The sequence below is a fragment of the Triplophysa rosa genome, linkage group LG16, assembly GCF_024868665.1.
Source record: "Triplophysa rosa linkage group LG16, Trosa_1v2, whole genome shotgun sequence".
NCBI classification, from domain to species: domain Eukaryota; kingdom Metazoa; phylum Chordata; class Actinopteri; order Cypriniformes; family Nemacheilidae; genus Triplophysa; species Triplophysa rosa.
The window spans coordinates 11,187,924-11,207,504 of record NC_079905.1 but is presented as its reverse complement, the minus strand read 5'-3'; the positions used below and the strand labels follow the sequence as shown (position 1 = coordinate 11,207,504).

General features: G+C 38.8%; 1 protein-coding gene across 5 annotated transcripts in view; it reads right to left on the bottom strand.

Annotated features, from left to right (window-relative positions):
• The window catches only part of col16a1 (collagen, type XVI, alpha 1), a 75,359-nt gene that overhangs the window by 29,510 nt on the left and 26,268 nt on the right, over positions 1-19,581 (bottom strand). For 3 of the 5 annotated variants that reach the window (XR_008964504.1, XM_057354275.1, XM_057354278.1), the window contains exons 7-31: positions 18,949-19,029; positions 17,833-17,898; positions 13,670-13,702; positions 11,967-12,002; positions 11,321-11,377; positions 10,818-10,853; positions 9,622-9,666; positions 9,459-9,497; positions 9,074-9,136; positions 8,360-8,404; positions 8,116-8,211; positions 7,495-7,530; positions 7,132-7,176; positions 6,811-6,846; positions 6,547-6,669; positions 5,286-5,321; positions 3,652-3,687; positions 3,421-3,531; positions 3,081-3,125; positions 2,481-2,516; positions 2,349-2,402; positions 1,412-1,543; positions 1,267-1,302; positions 1,091-1,198; positions 700-822 (exon numbers count right to left, since the gene is read on the bottom strand). Coding sequence is in view for 4 of the 5 variants with exons in the window: in XM_057354275.1 (XP_057210258.1) it covers positions 700-822; positions 1,091-1,198; positions 1,267-1,302; positions 1,412-1,543; positions 2,349-2,402; positions 2,481-2,516; positions 3,081-3,125; positions 3,421-3,531; positions 3,652-3,687; positions 5,286-5,321; positions 6,547-6,669; positions 6,811-6,846; positions 7,132-7,176; positions 7,495-7,530; positions 8,116-8,211; positions 8,360-8,404; positions 9,074-9,136; positions 9,459-9,497; positions 9,622-9,666; positions 10,818-10,853; positions 11,321-11,377; positions 11,967-12,002; positions 13,670-13,702; positions 17,833-17,898; positions 18,949-19,029 (1,554 nt within the window). In the remaining variant the exon portion in view is untranslated. The remainder of the gene's footprint in view (positions 1-699; positions 823-1,090; positions 1,199-1,266; positions 1,303-1,411; positions 1,544-2,348; positions 2,403-2,480; positions 2,517-3,080; positions 3,126-3,420; positions 3,532-3,651; positions 3,688-5,285; positions 5,322-6,546; positions 6,670-6,810; positions 6,847-7,131; positions 7,177-7,494; positions 7,531-8,115; positions 8,212-8,359; positions 8,405-9,073; positions 9,137-9,458; positions 9,498-9,621; positions 9,667-10,817; positions 10,854-11,320; positions 11,378-11,966; positions 12,003-13,669; positions 13,703-17,832; positions 17,899-18,948; positions 19,030-19,581) is intronic. The other 2 variants (XM_057354277.1, XM_057354279.1) reach the window with 2 other exon arrangements.

Sequence of the window (19,581 nt, the reverse complement as noted above, 5' to 3'; positions counted from 1 at the left end):
AACTCCAGTTTAATAGCTCAGTTAATAGCATCAGTTCAGTTAAATGAACCATCTAGTCAAAAAACTGAATTTATTTATCGAATTCATGCAATTCCTTTTGAATTGTCTATTAATGAAAACCTAAGTGAGAAAAATATGTTGTTTAAAATGATATCTTGTTAAAACGGGAAAAATATGCCGTTTACACAAGAAAATTATTTAGTTTTAACAACATATTTCGTTTTAACCACATATCATCTCATTTTAACGACATATTATCTCATTTTAACGACATATCGTCTCGTTTTAACGACATATCATCTCATTTCAACGACATATTATCTCGTTTTAACGACATATTATCTCGTTAAAACGACATATTATTTCGTTTTAACCACATATCATCTCGTTTTAACGACATATCTCTTTTAACGACATATTACCTCGTTAAAACAACATATTATCTCGTTAAAACGACATATTATTTCGTTTTATCGACATATCATCTCGTTTTAACGACATATTATCTCTTTTAAATGACATATTATCTCGTTTTAATGACATAATCTCGTTTTAACGACATATTATCTCGTTTAAACGACATATTATCTCGTTTTAACGACATAATTGAGTGGAAAAAATAAAATGTACGTGGCAGCAATACGCCACCGTATAATATAACTATTATTTTAACTATTAATTTGCAAAGAAAAAAATCACCTGTTTCCCATCTCTACCCTGTCCTGGCAAACCTGGTTCTCCTCTCTCTCCCTTGGGTCCTGGTAGGCCAACCACATTGCCGTGTCCTTCAGGGAATGATGGACAGCTGTCACACGCATCTCCCTGGTGACACACACAGTTGCATTAACAGAGGAGGGACGGCTCAGATTATAAATCACAGGGGAGCATAAATCCAGTTCAAACAGATGGTTCAGAACAATTATCTGGAGAGATATTTTTGTCTGTGCATGAGTTTTGTAATGCTTTTTTTCCAAGGTGTAATCTATTAAATCAACATGATGAATTATTATTTTCATATGCTCTGATGATGAGGAATTCTTCGCAACGTAATTAATATGCATCCATATGATCGACGATACGCAACACTGACCTTTTCTCCTTTCACTCCGTCAAGGCCGTTTCTCCCTGGTTCTCCTTGAGGTCCTAGGGCTCCAGGTGTCCCAGCAACACCTGGGTCCCCTTGTAAACCCTGGTTGCCCTACAGGTAAAAAAGTTACGTGATGCTTAAAAAAGTCATTTTTGTTCTTCCAAAATAAGAAAACTTACCTTATCTCCTTTGAACCCCTGTAGACCTGAAGGTCCCTGTTGAAACACCATACATCCAAGTGAGTTTTTGGCTCCTCAAATTCAAAACTGCACCGCATATACACCACACCTGTAGAATATACCGCCATAATGGTGTCAGATGTACCTGTTTGCCCTCGACTCCATCTCCAGGTGGCCCTGGGGGTCCTGGTGGGCCACGTTCCCCTGTCAGCTTTATCGTGGATGGGCCACTTCCCATCTCAGAGGCAGTGGTATCACAAATGCCACACGATTCCCCCTTACATACAGAGCGTTTAGTGTTTTAGTAATTGTCCACTGGCTGTCATTAAAAAGTGTAATCAAAAGTTTATCATGTTATACCAAAGATTGTTTTAAAATAATGAAATATTCAGAATCATACACCCTCTTCTATTCATCCTTTATAATGACCCTGAAAAAATAGGAATACACTTTACATATACAGTAAATATCAATTTATAACAATAAATAATCTGCCAGACCACCTATTTAGACAAAGTTACCTGAAGCAAAGAATAGTTCACTTTTCTAACCGTTCAGTCAGATATTCAGCAAATTCTTGAGCTTAATAAGATTTTTGCATTAGATTATAACCAGATAACCAGATCCTTAATTTGCTTTTTTAAACCAGTTTTCGATTTCTGCAGTAGCCAGGCTCACAAGCGAATCTCATTATCAAACATCACATTTCTCTGATAGGATTTGATTGAGACTACTTTCAACAAATATGAATAAAATAGCGAGTCTGATAACGGCAGTCAAAAGAGAGAATAATGTCAAACTTTCCGACTTTCATAGATGCTGTATAAGAAACACCCTCGCATTAGCGTTAACTTTAAAAAAGAAAAACTTTTGGAGGATTTACGATGCTGATGACCGTTGAAAGTGTCATCACAGTCTTGTGAAAAAGGTCCATAGCTTGTCGCTGAAAACCTGTCCCATTGCACCTGACAGGACATGGCATTGATCTCCCATCGAGGGAAATCTGTGTCTCTTATAATGAAGATAAGCAGTATGCTAGCTAAACAATGCAGAGTAACAAACTTTAAGGTCAGCTTGATCACCTTGGCTCCTTTATTCCCATCTTTACCACTTGGACCTCTTGGACCAGGTTTTCCCTAAAAAACACAATCAGATACAAGTTACAAAACATAAATAATTGCCCCAGACTAATACTAAAACAAATGCTTACTTACAGTTTTGCCCTCGTTTCCTTTACTGCCCGCAATGCCCTATAACCACACAAAGAGTGCCAACGAAGTAAGACAGTCACTTTACATTGGATGTGCTTGTATAACAAAAAACGCTGTTGATTATATTTAATAATTTACTGACAGTCCCTTCAAGTATCAACATGGATCACATACTTCGATACGCACTGTGGCTCCAAAAGTGTTTGGTTACCTAAGCCACACTTTTGTATGAATTTCATTGAATTCAAGTTCACGCAGGTGTCCTAGCAACATAAGCACAGGTGCAGTTTAAATATGACTATAACTCTAACAACCATCTTGACAAGCAGTGAAATGTTGTGGAAAACATGCTTGTGCTATACTAATTTAAATAAATGCCACATGGATTGTCATTTTTTTATAAAGCAATGACATTAACACATTTTAAAACATTTTTTTACATTTAAAATTGTGCCATTCTGCCACTGTTTGCATGCATGTGTCAATCAGAATGTCAACAACCATGGAGCCATAAAAATGGCAAAATAACAGCGCAGCTTCTTACTGAGTACAAATCTATACAGATTCAGAATGGATGACTTTCTAGAAAGCTGTCAGGTTTACCTTTTCGCCTTTAAGTCCAGCAAGGCCATTTGGACCCGGCTCTCCCTGTATAAGTGTGTATGAGCATCAGAGAGAGAAAAGAGAAATGAGTAGGACAAGACAGAAACAGAGAAAGCAGAGAGAGAGAGATAAACACAGAGAGATCACTGCATATTCTCTTGTTTAACAGACATGAACTGAAAGCCAACCTTGGGTGATTAATTCCCCAATCTGTCCTTACAATCATTTATTAAAAGCGCTTGTGCCTGAGGCTTATTTCTGAACACATGGCGTTACACAGCCCAGGATGTCTGGAATTCGAACCCATGTCTTTGGCATTGCACCAATTGGTCACATTCACCTGCTCTCCTTTCTGTCCAACGCCTGGATCTCCTTTTTCTCCCTTCCGAGCACCGTTCAGAATGCCCGCAGGAATATCTCCAAAGGTAGGGCAGCCGGTACAAGGTTCACCCTATATAACAAAGAAAAACAAACAAAAAAAAAGAAAACTTTGAGGCAAAATTAAGTTACAATGCCACAGACTTCACAACGAGGGAGAGATTTTTCATCTTATTAACAAACACAGGCTTACCTTTTCACCTTTGCCCCCGTCTGCTCCTGGTTCCCCCTGTGCAAGAATCACAGACACGATGTGTGAGACGCAGCCTGTAAGACTAACTCGCACTGTGTGACACTTTCAGTTCATCAGCGCTCTGAATTTTAATGAAAAAAGCAGGCGGACGTTTAGCCTGGAATACATAATGCGATGTGCTGTAGTTGTCACAACATGCATTTGCTGACTTTTGAGGAAAAGCTCTCCGACTGGAAGTAGCTGTCGACAGACTTGAGGTCTGTTTTATTGCCTGTGTGTGGTTGTCTTCTGTACTTGAGATAGCATCTCTAAACGTTTTCTCAGATAGGCTTTAACTAGCCCAAACAGTTAACTAGTAGTCATTTGCTGTCAATAAAACAACTTTATCACACTTCGCTGTTTTGTTTTACGGAGGTCAAAGAAATCTTCTGAAATACACTTTAAGCATACTGTTAGTCATTGCCTAGTCCGAAGACACCATTTATTGAAACAAAGCTTTATCTTATATAAATCTTTTTACAAAGATATTTAGTAATATTCAGCAATATTCAGCAACTCGGCCAAGTCAGAAATAGGGAAGTAATCCGGAAGAAGAAGTTTAGGCTTTATTATGCCATAGTGTTGTTCGTTTTTCAACATCACTTTTAGCATTATTCTCATGTTTCTATGGCATTCCTGTCATGTGCCCGGTAGAAAAATGGAATGCTAAGTGAAGCAATAGCGCTTCTTACTGTCAGAAAGTGCATGTCTATGGCACAAACAATCACAAGCTGAAGATGAATACTTCATATACAAACAACACTAACTTTTAATTACGCATTTGACAGATGCTTTTAACAAACTTAATTTAAAGTGCATGTAAGTTATACATTTATTATGTGTCCGCTGGGATTTGAACCCATTGAACTTTTGTTAGCATCATGCTCTACCAAATATAGTTTATATATAATACATTTGTGACCCTGCCTGTGAAATCCAGGTTTAAGTCTCATAATCTAATTTCGAAATAATCAACCTCAAATTGTATGTCAACCATTCATTTCACTATAATTTTAATAATTGACATTGCCTTGCTCAGACAATATAAAACTATTAAGGTTATATTTTCACATAATGTACTTTACATTATGTAGGATGATTTTATGTAGGAAACAGTAAATACAAAAAATGACTTATTAAAGTGACATTTCACACAAAAATGAAAATAATGTCATCATTTACTCACCCTGTTGTCAATTCAAACCTGTGTGACCTATTTTCTTCTGCAGAACACAAAAGAAGAAATGTTGAAGAATGTTGGTAACCGAACAGCGTCGGCACCCATTCACTTCAATACCAACATTCTTCAAAATATCTTCTTTTGTGTTCTGGGGAATGAAGAAAGTCATACAGGTTTGAAATAAAAAGAGGGTAAGTAAAGGATAACAGAATTTAAATTTTTGGGTGAACTATCCCTTTAAGCTGGGTTTTCACAGACAGGGCCACATTTAAAACAACCGCAGTACTGACCAAAGTACCATAAAATAAAAACAGTTGAGCTACATTAACACATTATGATAACACTAACTATGATGTGCCTCTCATCACCATGCACATGTTATATGAGGATGCAGTAAGATGCAGTAAACACACACCTTTTCGCCTGCTTTGCCATCCAGTCCTGCAGGACCCTACAAAGAATAAGCAGATAAAAATATCAGCATCAGTCTCTCTAATCATGACACTAATGTCATCCCGGCTAACCGCAACTGCCCAGCTGCAAATGTCCTGCATTTCCACCATCTCATTCTCCTTCCCACGCTCTCTGTTTCAGTCCCTTAACTAGATATGATGAATAGATTGTGACAGTATTGGAAATCTTTACAGAGAAATGCGAACAAACGTATTATGGCGCCGTGTAGAATCCTCTTAGCCTGAATTTATCCATCTCACAACGGAGAGAAGAACTTTTAATGGGCTAAAAAGACGGAAAGGTCTGTACTTTAGTCAATGAGAAAAACTGACTCTGACACTGCTAACAGAGGGAAATGACCTATACTGTAAGGTATAAAAAAGCTGTGTGAATTTCATGGGCGATGGGAGAGAATTGCGGTCTCTAAAGCCATAATGAAGCGTGATAGAATATCTGTTCTCTGTGAAAGGGTAGCAGTATAGGGACAGCATTACTCATTCAATACAACAACAGCAGGCGGAGAGGAGCTCGCTGATCGTTGGCTTATTTCATCAAGCTTGGCATAAATATGGCGCGTTCGCTGGGGTGAACAGCTCCGTCAGCGGATTCTTCTCGAAATGATAAAGTGTCTACCATGCAGCAAAAACACTAAAATGAAATTTGAATATTGGGTGTTAAAAGGATTTCCGGGACGTTACCCTAAGGCTTTTGCTCAGGCAGGCAGCAAACACTCAATTTTTTTGGTATATCCGAATTCAATCTGTTTAGTCGTTTGTAGTGTAAACATAAAAAGTTCTTGATCTGTACATCACATTTTGCACTGCGATGACTAAAGTTGTGTTCAAATCCCTCATTTTTGTGATTTCAGCATTTAAAGGCATAGTTCACCCGAAAATGAAAATTCTGTCATCATTTACTCACCCTCATGTCATTTCAAACCTGTTTGACTTTCTTTCATCTGCAGAGCCCAAAAGAAGATATTTTGAAGAATGTTGGTAACTGAAAACCGTTGGACCCCATTGACTTGCATTGGTTTGGTGTCCATACAATAAAAGTCAATAGGGACCAAGTCTTTCCGGTTACCAACATTCTTCAAAATATCTTCTTTTGTGTTCTGCAGAAGAAACAAATTCATACAGGTTAAGTACATGATGACAGACTTCATTTTGGGGTGAACTATCTCTTTAACAGCGTGTGCGTAATATTTCCCATAAAAAACTTACAGGTGGACCCTGATCACTATTGCCCGGGGTCCCTGGTTCTCCTTTAGGCCCTGGTTTGCCCTGAAGGGCCACAGTGTTGCCAGAATCTACAGAGACCACTGGACACACTTCACATGGTTCTCCCTTAAAAAAGAAAGAGAAATAAATTAAAATCCAGTAATTACAGCACACACCGTCAATAAAATACATTCGATACCATTGAGACTTTACAGGAGAGACAATTTGTTTAGTCAAATCTGAAATTCAGACGTTGCTTCAGGTTACCTTCTCGCCTTTGGGTGCCCTGGGACCTCTTGGACCCTGTGAGCAAAACAAACACGTTATTGGGTATGCATGAAGATTACTACTGCAAAACCTCATTGAGTTGCAAATGCAAATTATGTGCTGATAGCTGCAGTGGTAATAAAAGTAATTATAGCGTTGATGATAGAAAATACATTTTGTACCTTACAGCACTAGAACAATCGGGATAGCGTTAAAAGATATAGGATAATCTGGTTCTTCTGTCTTATCATTTCAGCACATGCATGCCTTCATTCGACATTGACATTTCTCTTAAGGTCAAATGAGAAAAGATGCACTTACTGGTTCTCCTGGATTTCCATCTATACCAGGTGTTCCAGAATCCCCCTAGATATGCAGGGAATGTGATTATTATACAAAACATTTCAAGAGACACAACATGACAGCTAATGGTAAATTTAACATAGATGTATTTCCTTCATCAGGACAAGCAATTCTGAATAACAGTAACATTTCCATTAGTGTGGTAATATTACAAACCATTCCCTACAACGATTTCTCAAGTTAGCTTGTTAGTAAGAACCGTGCTGGTGAAACAGCTTTAGTGACGTGACCGCTCATGACTGATCATTTGTCATGGCACCTAAGGACCCTAATCCTAATTTAGCAATTAAAAATGGAGAACGTATGTAATAATAAACTTACTTTGTCCCCTTTAGATCCTGAAGGTCCTTCAGGACCCTGTGATAAATGTTGAAGGAGAAAGTAAACAGACACAAAGCATTGGAACTGTATTAGGGATATAAATTGCATACCGCGCAAACTATCCACACTGTATACAGAAATAGAAAGTAAAATTAATATAGTACTAAAAGTACTATTAATATAAAACAGAAAAAGTCATATTCTGAATTACTTTTTGTTTTTCCAAATAATAGTAAAAACTAAAATAACAAACAAGAGTAGATAAGTATGCAACAGTTTGTTAAGGCACTTGCAGAATAAGATCCAAATTTGACCGTAACTCAAATTTAAATTCATAGACAAAGTGTCTCTTTGGCTGCTGTTTACCATTAAATAAAATATTATAGTGTAATTTAACTCTTTAAATAACTCTATAGTGTTATTTAACTATTTTTGATGGTTGATCATGCACGAAACCTTAAAACAGGACATGTACAACAGTACAGAGAATACATACCAACTGTTAAAACTCCAAAAATATTAAAATCACAGTGTAAAGCCCTAAAACTATGCGGAAAACATGAATAAATATATATTTATTTATGATTCTTTATTATTGTAAATGATGAATAACGTTCTCACGGGTAACCCTGGTTTGCCAACTCCAGGTAGTCCAGGAGGCCCTGGTGGACCCGGTTCCCCTGCAAGCCCCTCTGGTCCAACTGGACCCGGAACACCCTGACAAATCAACACCACATCAGCATTATCACAAGTATTATACTGTACATGATGATATCACAAAACTACTATAAATAAAATTCAATGAAATGTAATATCCCCAGAAAACCTGTCCCCAGTGCAGCGACAGAGGATCAGTTAGCTTTACCTTTTGTCCTTTAGGGCCGACCACACAAATAGGATTAGCCCGACCCTGTAACAGCCAAAGCCAATAAAGGATCATTAGCTTGAGTTCATTCAAAGGCTGCTGGCATTAGAACTATCACAGATACAAAAAAAAACCTACAGCGAGAATTAAACCAGTCAGTTCACCAGTGAATCGAGGCTTAGACAGATAAACAGTTTAAAAGCAAATTTCAGATATGCATTTTCCAGCTAAAGCATATTCCTCATCCCCTTAGCATGGTTTGTATGTCGAATAGAAAAGATTAGGCTTAACGCGATCCCACTATCCATTTAAAAGAATCAATGAGGCTGCATTGATTTGTGAGTCTTTGTTGGCTTATGTAATCTATCCAGCATTAAGAAGACTTAACACCTAAAAAGATATCTAATGAGAAGAAAAAGCAGCACAGACTTCTGGGTAAGAGGCATAATGCCTTGCAATGCCTTTCGCATCAGGGCGCTGTGAATACACGGAGATACTTTGAACAACGGAACAAGAACGAGACACTTGCATCCACTTAAAACTTAAATAAGAGACATTTGTATGAATTCACTCCTGCGGTGAGACGGTGAGATACTGTATATTAACATGCCTTTGAACTCTGAAAGGGACTTAGAGGCATATTCATATACAACTTAAAGAAGCGGGATGAAATATTAACATGTACACGATTCACAGTAAATGCACCTCACTTACATCTTTGCCTGGACTTCCAGCGGCACCCGGAGCTCCGACTTCTCCTCTCTGGCCTTTGTCCCCCTGACGAAAGAGAAAATAACAGAGAAACAAAGAGAAATTAGCAGGATGCTTAAACATGACATAACATATATAATCTAAACACATTAAATAGGTAATTTATTAAATATATAATCAGTGGTGGAAATGGGTAAGTCACTAAGGGGACATAGTTTATATTTTTAAATCACTGTTTTTCAGTATGAAATTTGACTAATTGAAGGCTATGAGATTGATAAAAGATCCTATAAAATCCTATAAAAAAGTGGAACTCCGTCCCACTTAAAATTCACAAGCTCCCCTCATTTCCAGCCCTGTATATAATTATGCCCAATGGTGCCTTTACCTTCACACCTATAGCTTCCCCCCAATTGGCGGGCAGACCCTGCCAAGAGAAGAACGGGTGAATCAATAGCCAGAAGCAGTATCAAGATATCCCCCTAGCTTTAGTGAAGTCTACTGAACAAAATGCAATCGATTCGAACTCTCTACATGGCACACACACTTACCGATTCGCCTTTCTCTCCTTTCTGCCCCTTAGAGCCCTCTGAGCACTAAACATAGAGATACAGCATGTCACCCAAGTTAAATTTCATATAAAGTGGTCCAAATGTCTGAGGCCACATTAAAAGTCACTGTAATTTACAGCAGCACTATAGAACATTTGCTCACGGCTCCCCCATGTGGTTGATAAGCACAATTGTCTGTTACCAGCTTTGTTAATAATGTCGCTGTATAAGCTTCCCCGTGGGCAGCGCAATACATGTGAATTTGTTTACTAAGCTGATGGATCTGGCGAATGCAGAAACGTCGTTTTGGAAACCATATCGCACTCTTCCGCAGGCAGGGGATGGGCGGGCTGTGTGCGCCGACCCGAACACAGAACTTACAGAGTGTGGTTGTAGCCTCTAGGAGGCTGCTCAGGTAGCAGCGGCAGTAGAATTCGTCCAGTTAAGAGTTGTTCTACCACTGAAATAATTTTTGAGACATTATTTTAAGGTCGAAAAACTACAAAGTGTTGCTTTAAACCTAAATGAAAGAAATCATTTAGTGGGGTTTTCCTGTGTTAGTTGAATTTGATAGTTTAAGTTGAACAAATTGAAGAGCTCTATCATTGCATTCAATGCCAATAGGTTTTATTTATATCACTTTATTTACAGTAATATGTAATACGTTACTATGATTTGCTACTTGCAAGCAAGTTCATACATATGTATAGGGAGGGACATAAATACTAGTTGTCTTAAAGGAATAGTTCACCTTCAAAATGTAAATTCTGTCATTATCCACATGCCCTCTTGTCATTTCAAACCTGTATGACTTTCTTTCTTCTGCAAAACACAAAAGAAGATATTTTGAAGAATGTTGGTAACGCATGGTTTTTGGTTACCAACATGTTTCAAAATATCTTCTTGTGCGTTTTGCAGAAGAAAGAAAATCACACAGGTTGAAAATGACAACAGGTCGAGTAAATGATGACAGAATTTACATTTTGAAGGTGAACTATTTCTTTAAGGTCAAGGGAAAAATATTAATCAGATTAGAAAAATTGTAAATAAAAGCATTTTCACTAGGTCTCATATTTTGGACCCCACTGTAAAGTGTGCAGTGGACAAAACAAGACTGTTCATTCATAACTTTAATAACCAATGATATTCAATGCCAAAAATATTATTTTTTTCTTTTAAAAGTCGCATCCACTTACTCGTCCCGGAACACCAGCCTCAGTGCAGTCCAAACCCTGCAGAATCAAACAATTCAAAATGCTAATGTGGACATTTTAGGGAACACTAAACCACAAAATAAATCAACATCCCAAACTCTGATGTCAAGAAACAGAGATTACACGCTTTTAAATGTCACCTGTCAGCCTCCTTCCTGGAAACTTCCTAATATTGTCCTTACGAAGAGTAATTTATGAATGTTATTAATATACCAAGAGATGATGCCAATAATAATGAAAGTTAAGCATAGTTGGCCGAGCAAAATCACTGGCACAGAATCTAGTTCCTAATCAGGCATTTGTAAAATATGCCAAAATAAACAGCGCCGCAATCATTTATTCCCAGCATGCCTGGACAGAGAGTGGGAGGTGTTATCACATTTCGCACACAAACATTTGCGTCCCTTCATTTGCTTTACGTATGTATATTTAGAACGATATGATACAATGTTTAAGATTAATCTCAAACTCTTCCAGTGTCTTACCCGATCTCCTTTATCTCCTTTGTGGCCTTTCTGACCTGCATTACCCTCCTGGATCGCCTGCAATATAATAAACAATTTATTGAAGGTAAACAACAAAGTAACATCAGCATTAAACCAACTTAAACCAGCACGGAAATTCACGCTAGTCTCTGTTCACATTTTCGGCAGTGCCAAAAGCCAAAAAAATCTGTGTGCTTACTGGGATGTGAAATTTATAAACATTTGTACATGCAAAACTGTAACACAGCGTGTGACAAGTGAAGCAACATGACGTGGTTGAAGCATGGGTCATTTCCGGGCAGCGTGCAAAAAAACATCTGGCCGCTACTACTGTAAATCTGGGCACAATGCATTAAAAGCACTGGTGCATTATAGTGAATCTGGGTTTGCGAGTGCATGGGAAGCTGCCTTTTATAGACCAGCTATTGTTTTTCAGACACTTCAAAAGCAGCGCAGAATCTTGCCAACCTTTTTAACATTCTTGAGGTGTCGTGGATTCTTGCCCAGAGTTGTGATAAATGTTCCCTTTCCAAGGGCAGATACTAGTGAACATAGCACTCATGCGCACACATGCATGCAAAACCTGCATAATACCTGCATGCTGCATATACTGTATGACATATACTGTATGAACATGTATACCCACACTCGGTTCCCCACTGAGCAATACACAGCCTGCACACTGTGAAAAATAAAAAACAAGTTGTTCCTATAGGTTCCAGCTTTATTTTTTCTTAAGGTGCATGTGTGATTTTTTGATAATGTACTGCATCTCCAACCGTGCAGGTACAAGAAACCAGCGTTGCCTTTGTTGCTGTTACGTAAGTTGGCCTGTGGGTGGCAGTGAAACAAAGTTAAACTGCATAGGAATGCAGGACCGGGGGCGCGTGCACGACAGCGCGTCATTTTCTCTCTGCTCTCACGGGAGACAAAGATCAATAGGAACAGAAGCATCCTTGCGGCAACGTCCCGCGATGGCAGCTGTACAACTACATAGGAGGGGTACATGCGCAGCGAAATAACTTATAAATAGCTGTTAGTTTTTAGCGGAAGAGCTCAATTAAAACAAAATCTACCACCCACAGTGTCAGTGAGTCCCGCTTATAGCAAACAGTCGGTTAACGCTCATTGATGTGGTGAGGTAAGAGAGAGGAAGGGGCCCATTCTGCGCCATGGGGACGGTTGGCTGGTGCGCTGGGCTGATTCATACTTTCCAGAGGTGCGCGCTGAGCCGAGCAACTTAAAGAAAAGCAACTCTTTAGATTAGTTTTTTAATTATTCTGTTCACACAAGTTAATAGATTTCTATGGTTAGAGAATATTCTTGTAAGAAAGTATGCTCAAATGCTGGTGCCCCTACCAGGTCATACCAGCTCGACTGTCATGAAAACCCAAACAGTGGAATCACACACCATAAACCTTAAATCACAGTGCTGGTCCATGCTAAACGGCATAAACACGACCAAAATGTGCATTCAGTGACTTTGAATGATTAGGTTTTGACCTCATGTTTCCTGGAGGTATGCACATAATATGTTTAGTTATGAGGAAAAAAACGTAAAAAAAACCCTTTCCATTACAAGCCAACACAATCTCACAGAATTCGTAACTACAGTATCTAGGTGGCTTATTCGTATGAATTTGTGCTGCGTTTCAGACACATCACATTTAGGATATTTCCCACCTCAACCCGGAAATAATTTCTGGAACGGCGCTCTTTTATAGTTAATAAATACTTTTAATTTTATGAAATTTTTGATGACATCAATGTTGTAATGTTACTAAATACTTTTAATGTTATTAAATCCAGACGGTATTTCCAGGTTTGAGGTGAGAAATATCCTAAATCCGAGGTGTCTGGAACTCAGCATTATTAACAGTAACATTAGGTATGGGGTGGGGTTAGGGGAGGGGCATCGGTTTTGCCTTTTTCTAATAATCATACGTTTTTTATGATTCACAACGTACAAATTCTCACATATTTAACCGATAAGAAGTATTGAAAAGAGCTTGTCAACTTTGACAACACAAAAACTCTTTTTTTTTAAATTTCCTGTTAAGTGGCTATTTCGGAGATACAAGCTTTCGGTCCGTCAGCGACAATATTTAAATCAAGTCCCTCCAGAACCAGGCAGTACAATAACACACAAAACGCTCTGCTATCAGAAGTAAACTATCTATGTGTTTGTCGGGGTCTGTGTCAATGTTCTTCCCACCGCAACTCGGCAGGATGAATTAATAGAGTTATTGGACGGAGCCTGTGGGGGCTTGCTTCTTTTTCAGTCCTGTCTGCTGGCTGTTTTACGACATAAAAACAGATTTTTCTCTCGACTTATTTTAAACAACTTACTTTTTCTGCCAGTTCCTTGGATCCAAGGATCGCCTAAAGGGCGTTAAAAAAAGAAACAGACAGCAGGTGAGATGTAGACTTTGTATAAAGAAAAACGCTGAGATACAGTCAGTAACCTCATGTGTTGACTGTTCTCATACACAATATGCCAAGATGCCCATCACTGCCTACTGGGCAAACAAACTTCATGCACCGTGAGCATTGTATAAACTTAACAGCGATGCTATGAAATAGTCATTTACATAACAGGATAACAATTCTGCACACTATCTCTCATTCCTCACTATTATCTGAAAATGTTCTGCCGGGCTGATCGTGATGCATTCCAGTGTTTGCTTTGTATAGATGTGTGCATTGTCATAAAACCGTTACAGTGAGTTTCATCAGCATGATCAACGGTGAATGTGAGAGACTTTTGAAAAAGCAAATGGGGAGGAGAGCTGGCAGTAGTAAGAGAGAGGGGGAAGTGCAATGAGAAGGGACCATTTGAAAGAGCACATCAGGGACGGACAGAAAAACAAAATATGTGTTTGTGCGGCAGATGTGAAAATAAATCCTTGAGTGATGTCCGAGCTTGGAGAGCAAACGTAGCATAAAAGGAGTCTGGATGGACAAAGAGAAATCAAAAGTATTACAGGAAAAGTGCTCTGTATCTCCAGTCATGCCCTGAGATCCAGTTTAGAAATTACTTGGAGCACATACTGTACACGCACAGACAATAAATACAGAGATCCACAGAGAACACGAAATGAACATGTTGTGCATACAGCTACAGGGCAGTGTGGGATGATAGAGGAGAGTTATGATGACCTGTTCCCAAACCCTAGTGGAATGTGTACATGAATAATGCAATAAGCTTTGTTTAGCTGCGACTGTGCAGGTCTCACCTCATGAATTGCTGATGAGCTCAACAGAGAAAATGTAATGACAGAAGAATGCTGGGCATTTATGGGACTTTATTGGAGGATGGATCCTGGATTTGCATGTGAGAAAGGGGTTAATGCTGAAGCAGGCTATCAGCCGCATACACAGCCTGAACTCATTACAGTCTGTCGTAAAACACAGACTGCTATGCTACAAGACAGTAACCTGGGTCAGGGGCAAACATGAGAGCATGTGTGTGGGTTTTTTTCTGCCTGTCTGCGCATGTACGTTGCATCTCGAACAGAGAAATAAATAAAAAGTGGGCTGGAAGACAGTCTGCATTTTTATGAAAAGAACCTCAGCTCACAGCTGCGCTGCTGTGAAGACTGGATATAGAAGAATCCCCAAACGTGCACACAAATACATTCCCTGCATAATTTCACGCACACCAATGTCCTAAAATTCATGAAATGTTATGTATCTGCATTATTAAACATTTGTATTGAAACATATACATTTTCTTTGTTTGGTTTAGCCATGATCGAAGCCGCTGTAAAGTAATTACGCCAATGATAAACATGCAGCAAATTGCTACGTTTCATAAACAGCCCACAAAAAATTATAATATGTATTATAATGAATACTATTAATATTACTTGTATCAATGTGTGACCCTGTCTGTGAAATCCAGGCTAAAGTCTCAAAATCTAATTATGAGATTAGGAGCATCAAAGTAGTCATACAATGGTGAAAAATAGGTAATGCGTGTAAATCGCTGTAAATGATAGATTACATGATTTTGAGATACATTATCCATTTTCATTTCTAATAAAAAGGACTTTAAATACTGAAATGAACGACTTTATTAAAACTTTTTATTTGATTTTTTTATCTAAAATTGTATTATTTTACAAACTCATGAAAAGATTTACATTTTTGACATGGCCTTATCAGTCAATAATAAAGATATCGACATTTTGGACCAGATTTACTAACAGCTTGCGGCAGCGCAAAAGCCCCATTTGGCTAAAAAAAACTTCTGTCTGTATTTACTGACATGCAGTGGCTGTTTTATCATATCAGTGGGTATGTATTATACAGATTTTTCCATAGGTAATGTGAAAAAAACAAAGCAGAGTGTCAAAAACCTATTTACCCACAGTAAAATGACTACTGCATAGCTTGAACAGCAAGTTGCATGATAGTATTGCATTACGGTTTTCTATTAATGCAATCAAAGGTTGAAAATTCAGAAATTCAGAAAATTGCTCAGTTTGGTTGCCATGGTGAAACATTAATTTGTCATCGCAGTTGACATTTTATCAAAGGGATAAATTACTGAGTTAGTGGCATGAAAGCACAGATACTTCTACTGATTCCTTGTCGAGCTCATTCCTCCACCAGTACAAAAATGTGTGTGTGTGGAACGTTTTTCTCGCACAGTGATGGAACAATGTCCAGACTCACAAACCTCCAATCCAAATCAAACAGACCAGTTTTATCAACCACTTCAGCCGATTGAAGCAAATGAGCCAGTTTTAAAAACAAAATCTGTGATGAATTGCTAATACACTGTTCGTTTAGAGCACATGTGTGGTGGTTTGTGTGTGTTTGTGTGTTTGACTGGAGTGATAGGTCCTCTGGACGTGATTATGCTGCATGTGCGGGATATGACGAATGAAACAATATACGTGGCAGGCAGATGATATTTGACCAGTTGGAGACCATCTGAAGACTCCGCGCACAGCATTCAGCAGTAGAGCTTTTTAATAGGGCTCCTAATGATCATGACTCACTGCTGCCCGGAGAAACCACAGGCCCACACCAACATCACAACTGTTCTGTTCCATAAACAGAAATTATAATTCAGAACAAGTCATTCCCACAACACCACACATATACGTAGCTACACGGTTTTCATTAGCAATGAGAAACTGCTGATGGATTGGTTTTTATGGGTAAAAGCACTAAAACAAATCTAACTGATGTTATTCCTGAAAAAGGCAGAGACCTAAAAACCAGGAACATAAAGAAAATCATAAAGATCTTGTGATGCATTAGAAACACAACAATAAAAGAAGACAATTGCTGTAGCTCCATAAAGGACACAAAAGATATTGTGTGTTCAAAACATATCTTGCTAGATTTCTAGTGACAACAGGATTATAATTTTAGGTGAACTGTGTCTTCAAGGAGTTCGTCACAAGATCAGTGGGGCCAAAAAAGCAGCGAACATGCAAAATTACAAACAAAACTAGTAAAAAGACAAATGCAGGAACACACATGCACAGATAAGAACAGAAAAGGCAAATGCGAAAAATGAAAAGGCCGATGCAGACAGAGAATGATTTCAGCACTTCCAAATGTGCCATAGCCCACTGGGCATTGTTCATAATAATTTACGTTCAATTCCAGTTTCTGCCGAGGAACTCATTCAACTGTCTGCTAGCAGGATGCTTAATGGCCGCTAACACTGTCATTTTATGTTGAATATATCAGGATGGGGAATATTTATTAGACTACATCATATCTTCATCTCATCTCTTCATCTATTAATGTGCCACGACGCTGCAGGGATGCATCATTCATATGCTCTAACAGGTGAGGAACAAAAAGACTTGCAGGTTTGTACATTTGTCTATTATTAGTGTATCTTCCCCTAAAGGCCACGGCAAACCTATTTTAGCAAGATCACCTTTGGAACCACAGGAGCTCTCTCTATCTGCACGTACTGTACTGGATGTACACATAATGGATTCACAGCAGATTTGATTTGCTTGTACTGAGAGGAAGCAGAACTGGGTCTTCAAACACAGACATTGTCAACAACTTGAGAAACACAAAAACACTTTTCCAGTTACTTTAAACCCATTTTTAAGGGTTTTCACACTTTCAATGTTCAGATTGAGTGATGAGAGTTGCTACAAAGATTTTAGTTTATGCATTGATTTTAAGAAAAAACTTTTCTAAGTCACATATCGATGCTGTCCTTATGAAACGCATCGTATCTCCATACTTCGTTGATTTTCATTTTATGTCATAAACCATTATCATTGATCACCCTTTATGTTTGTCAGTAGGTTTTTGCAAATATCAAACCAATAAAAAGTATTAAAAAGTGTTTGTTAACTTTGACAACACAGTATTTACTCATTTAAAAAGTAGGCCTACAGTGTTTGTTCTATTTCTTGAAAAACAGCGAATTTGGACATCCAAGGTTTCGAAAGAACACCACAGCGACGATACGCTTTGTATGACATAAGAGTGAGTTTTTTGCGATATCAAAAAATAACATTTACCTCTGCAAAAGGAAACTCCACCTGGTTCTCAGCAGCTCGCCGACTCTTGGGAGCATCCGGCGGACACTACAGAAAGTCAAAGGTCACAGGTCAAACAGATCTAATGCGACAAAGCCAAAAATCCCCCCTGCTGAGTGTAGACTGCAGAGTGGGGAGTCTATTAAACCCACTCGGCTACCATAATAACCATACTTCCAAGTTTGATGGATACTTTCAACGCATGTGACCTTTAAAGATTGCAACTGTCCGCGCACTAACTTGAAGCATAGCTTCCCATCTCCGAGATGTAATCGCTGACTCCGCTGCTTCTAAGCAGCCTCGATCGAAAGTTCAGGGGAAATGGTTGCCCTTATTTCCATTTTAAACACCGCTTGCAGGGAGCCTTGAGCAGCCGTCGCAAAACAACATCACAGGGAGATGTGCTGGTTTACAAATACAACAAAGACCTTTCTGCATCTGTGACATGGCTTTAATGTTATTCACATCTCTCTTTACAAACAGGCATTTGATGTGTGAAGGGAATAATCATTTACAGAAAAACTACAAACGCCATCTGGCATGCAACTAATGACGTTTAATAGTTCTTGGCTGTATCAGAAGTTCAATAAATCCTTCGATCCAAAAACGCATCAAATTCCATCCACCACCAAAGAGTAATACCTATTCCCTCGTGCCCTTCCAATATATGTTTCACAGGTGACAATTCCTGATCTCTAATTCTTTACTATTCCGATCCGTGGGAGGCTGGATGATTTTCATACAACTGAAGTGTTCGCGAAACGTGTGATTTACGCATTCCTGTGTGCCTTTTCCATTCAGCAAGACTTGCCAAAGCTCTGATCAATTCGGAGAGAAGAAACACCAAATTCCAAATCCTCAAATAAAGCAGCACTCCCACATCGATGAGTCAAACGCTGCTCCTTCACCGCAGTCGTCCCGATGGAAGATGAGCTGCTGATGGGTCTTTATCAACTGACTTTATCAAGTAACTATAACCGTGATCTTGTTGACAGATAGAATGCATTTCCTTAACAAAATGTAATATTTGCATATACGCTGATCATTTAGTGCCACCGTTAAAGTAACCTGTCTAAGTTTGTCGTAGGACTTTCTTACCCGAGCACCTGGTATCTCACAGCAGGCCTCCTGAATGGCCAGAGAGGGGTCACAGTACACCGTCACCTGCTGAACGTCAATCTGAGGGAAAAGAGAAATGTATTACAATCAAGTCAAGCAGAACAGCGCAATCTATGTATATTCAGGTTTTTAAACGGTAAAATCAAAATGTAAGAACAAAAGACAAGTGTGACCATCCCAGGACAACTGAGCAAATAGACTTCATAAATGCTTTCTGCTTTATATATGACCACTTGATTGACCACTTCGCTTAGGGGTCGGATTAAAGTAGAAATTAGTTTATATAGAATGAAGCCTACGGCCTGAATTTTTTGCTGGTACGGCCTGAATTTTTCATCATCTTCGAAGTGAGTGCGCTCAGCATCTTTAGCCCCAAAGAAAAGTGCCCGTGGTCTTCCTGTCTCTCACACATCCTGACACATACACTTGCAAACTTCCCCTACAGACAGGACGCCCTGGGCGAAACCTGCGGGAAAGCCAGCTTATTGGAAACATCTACTTCCGACTCCTGCATTAGTAGTGTCGCGTTCAATGATCAGGGGAGTTGAAAGCTTTAGCAGCCATTCATCTAATTGACATCCATGGTACCCCGAGCCTTATCCTTTGTATTGT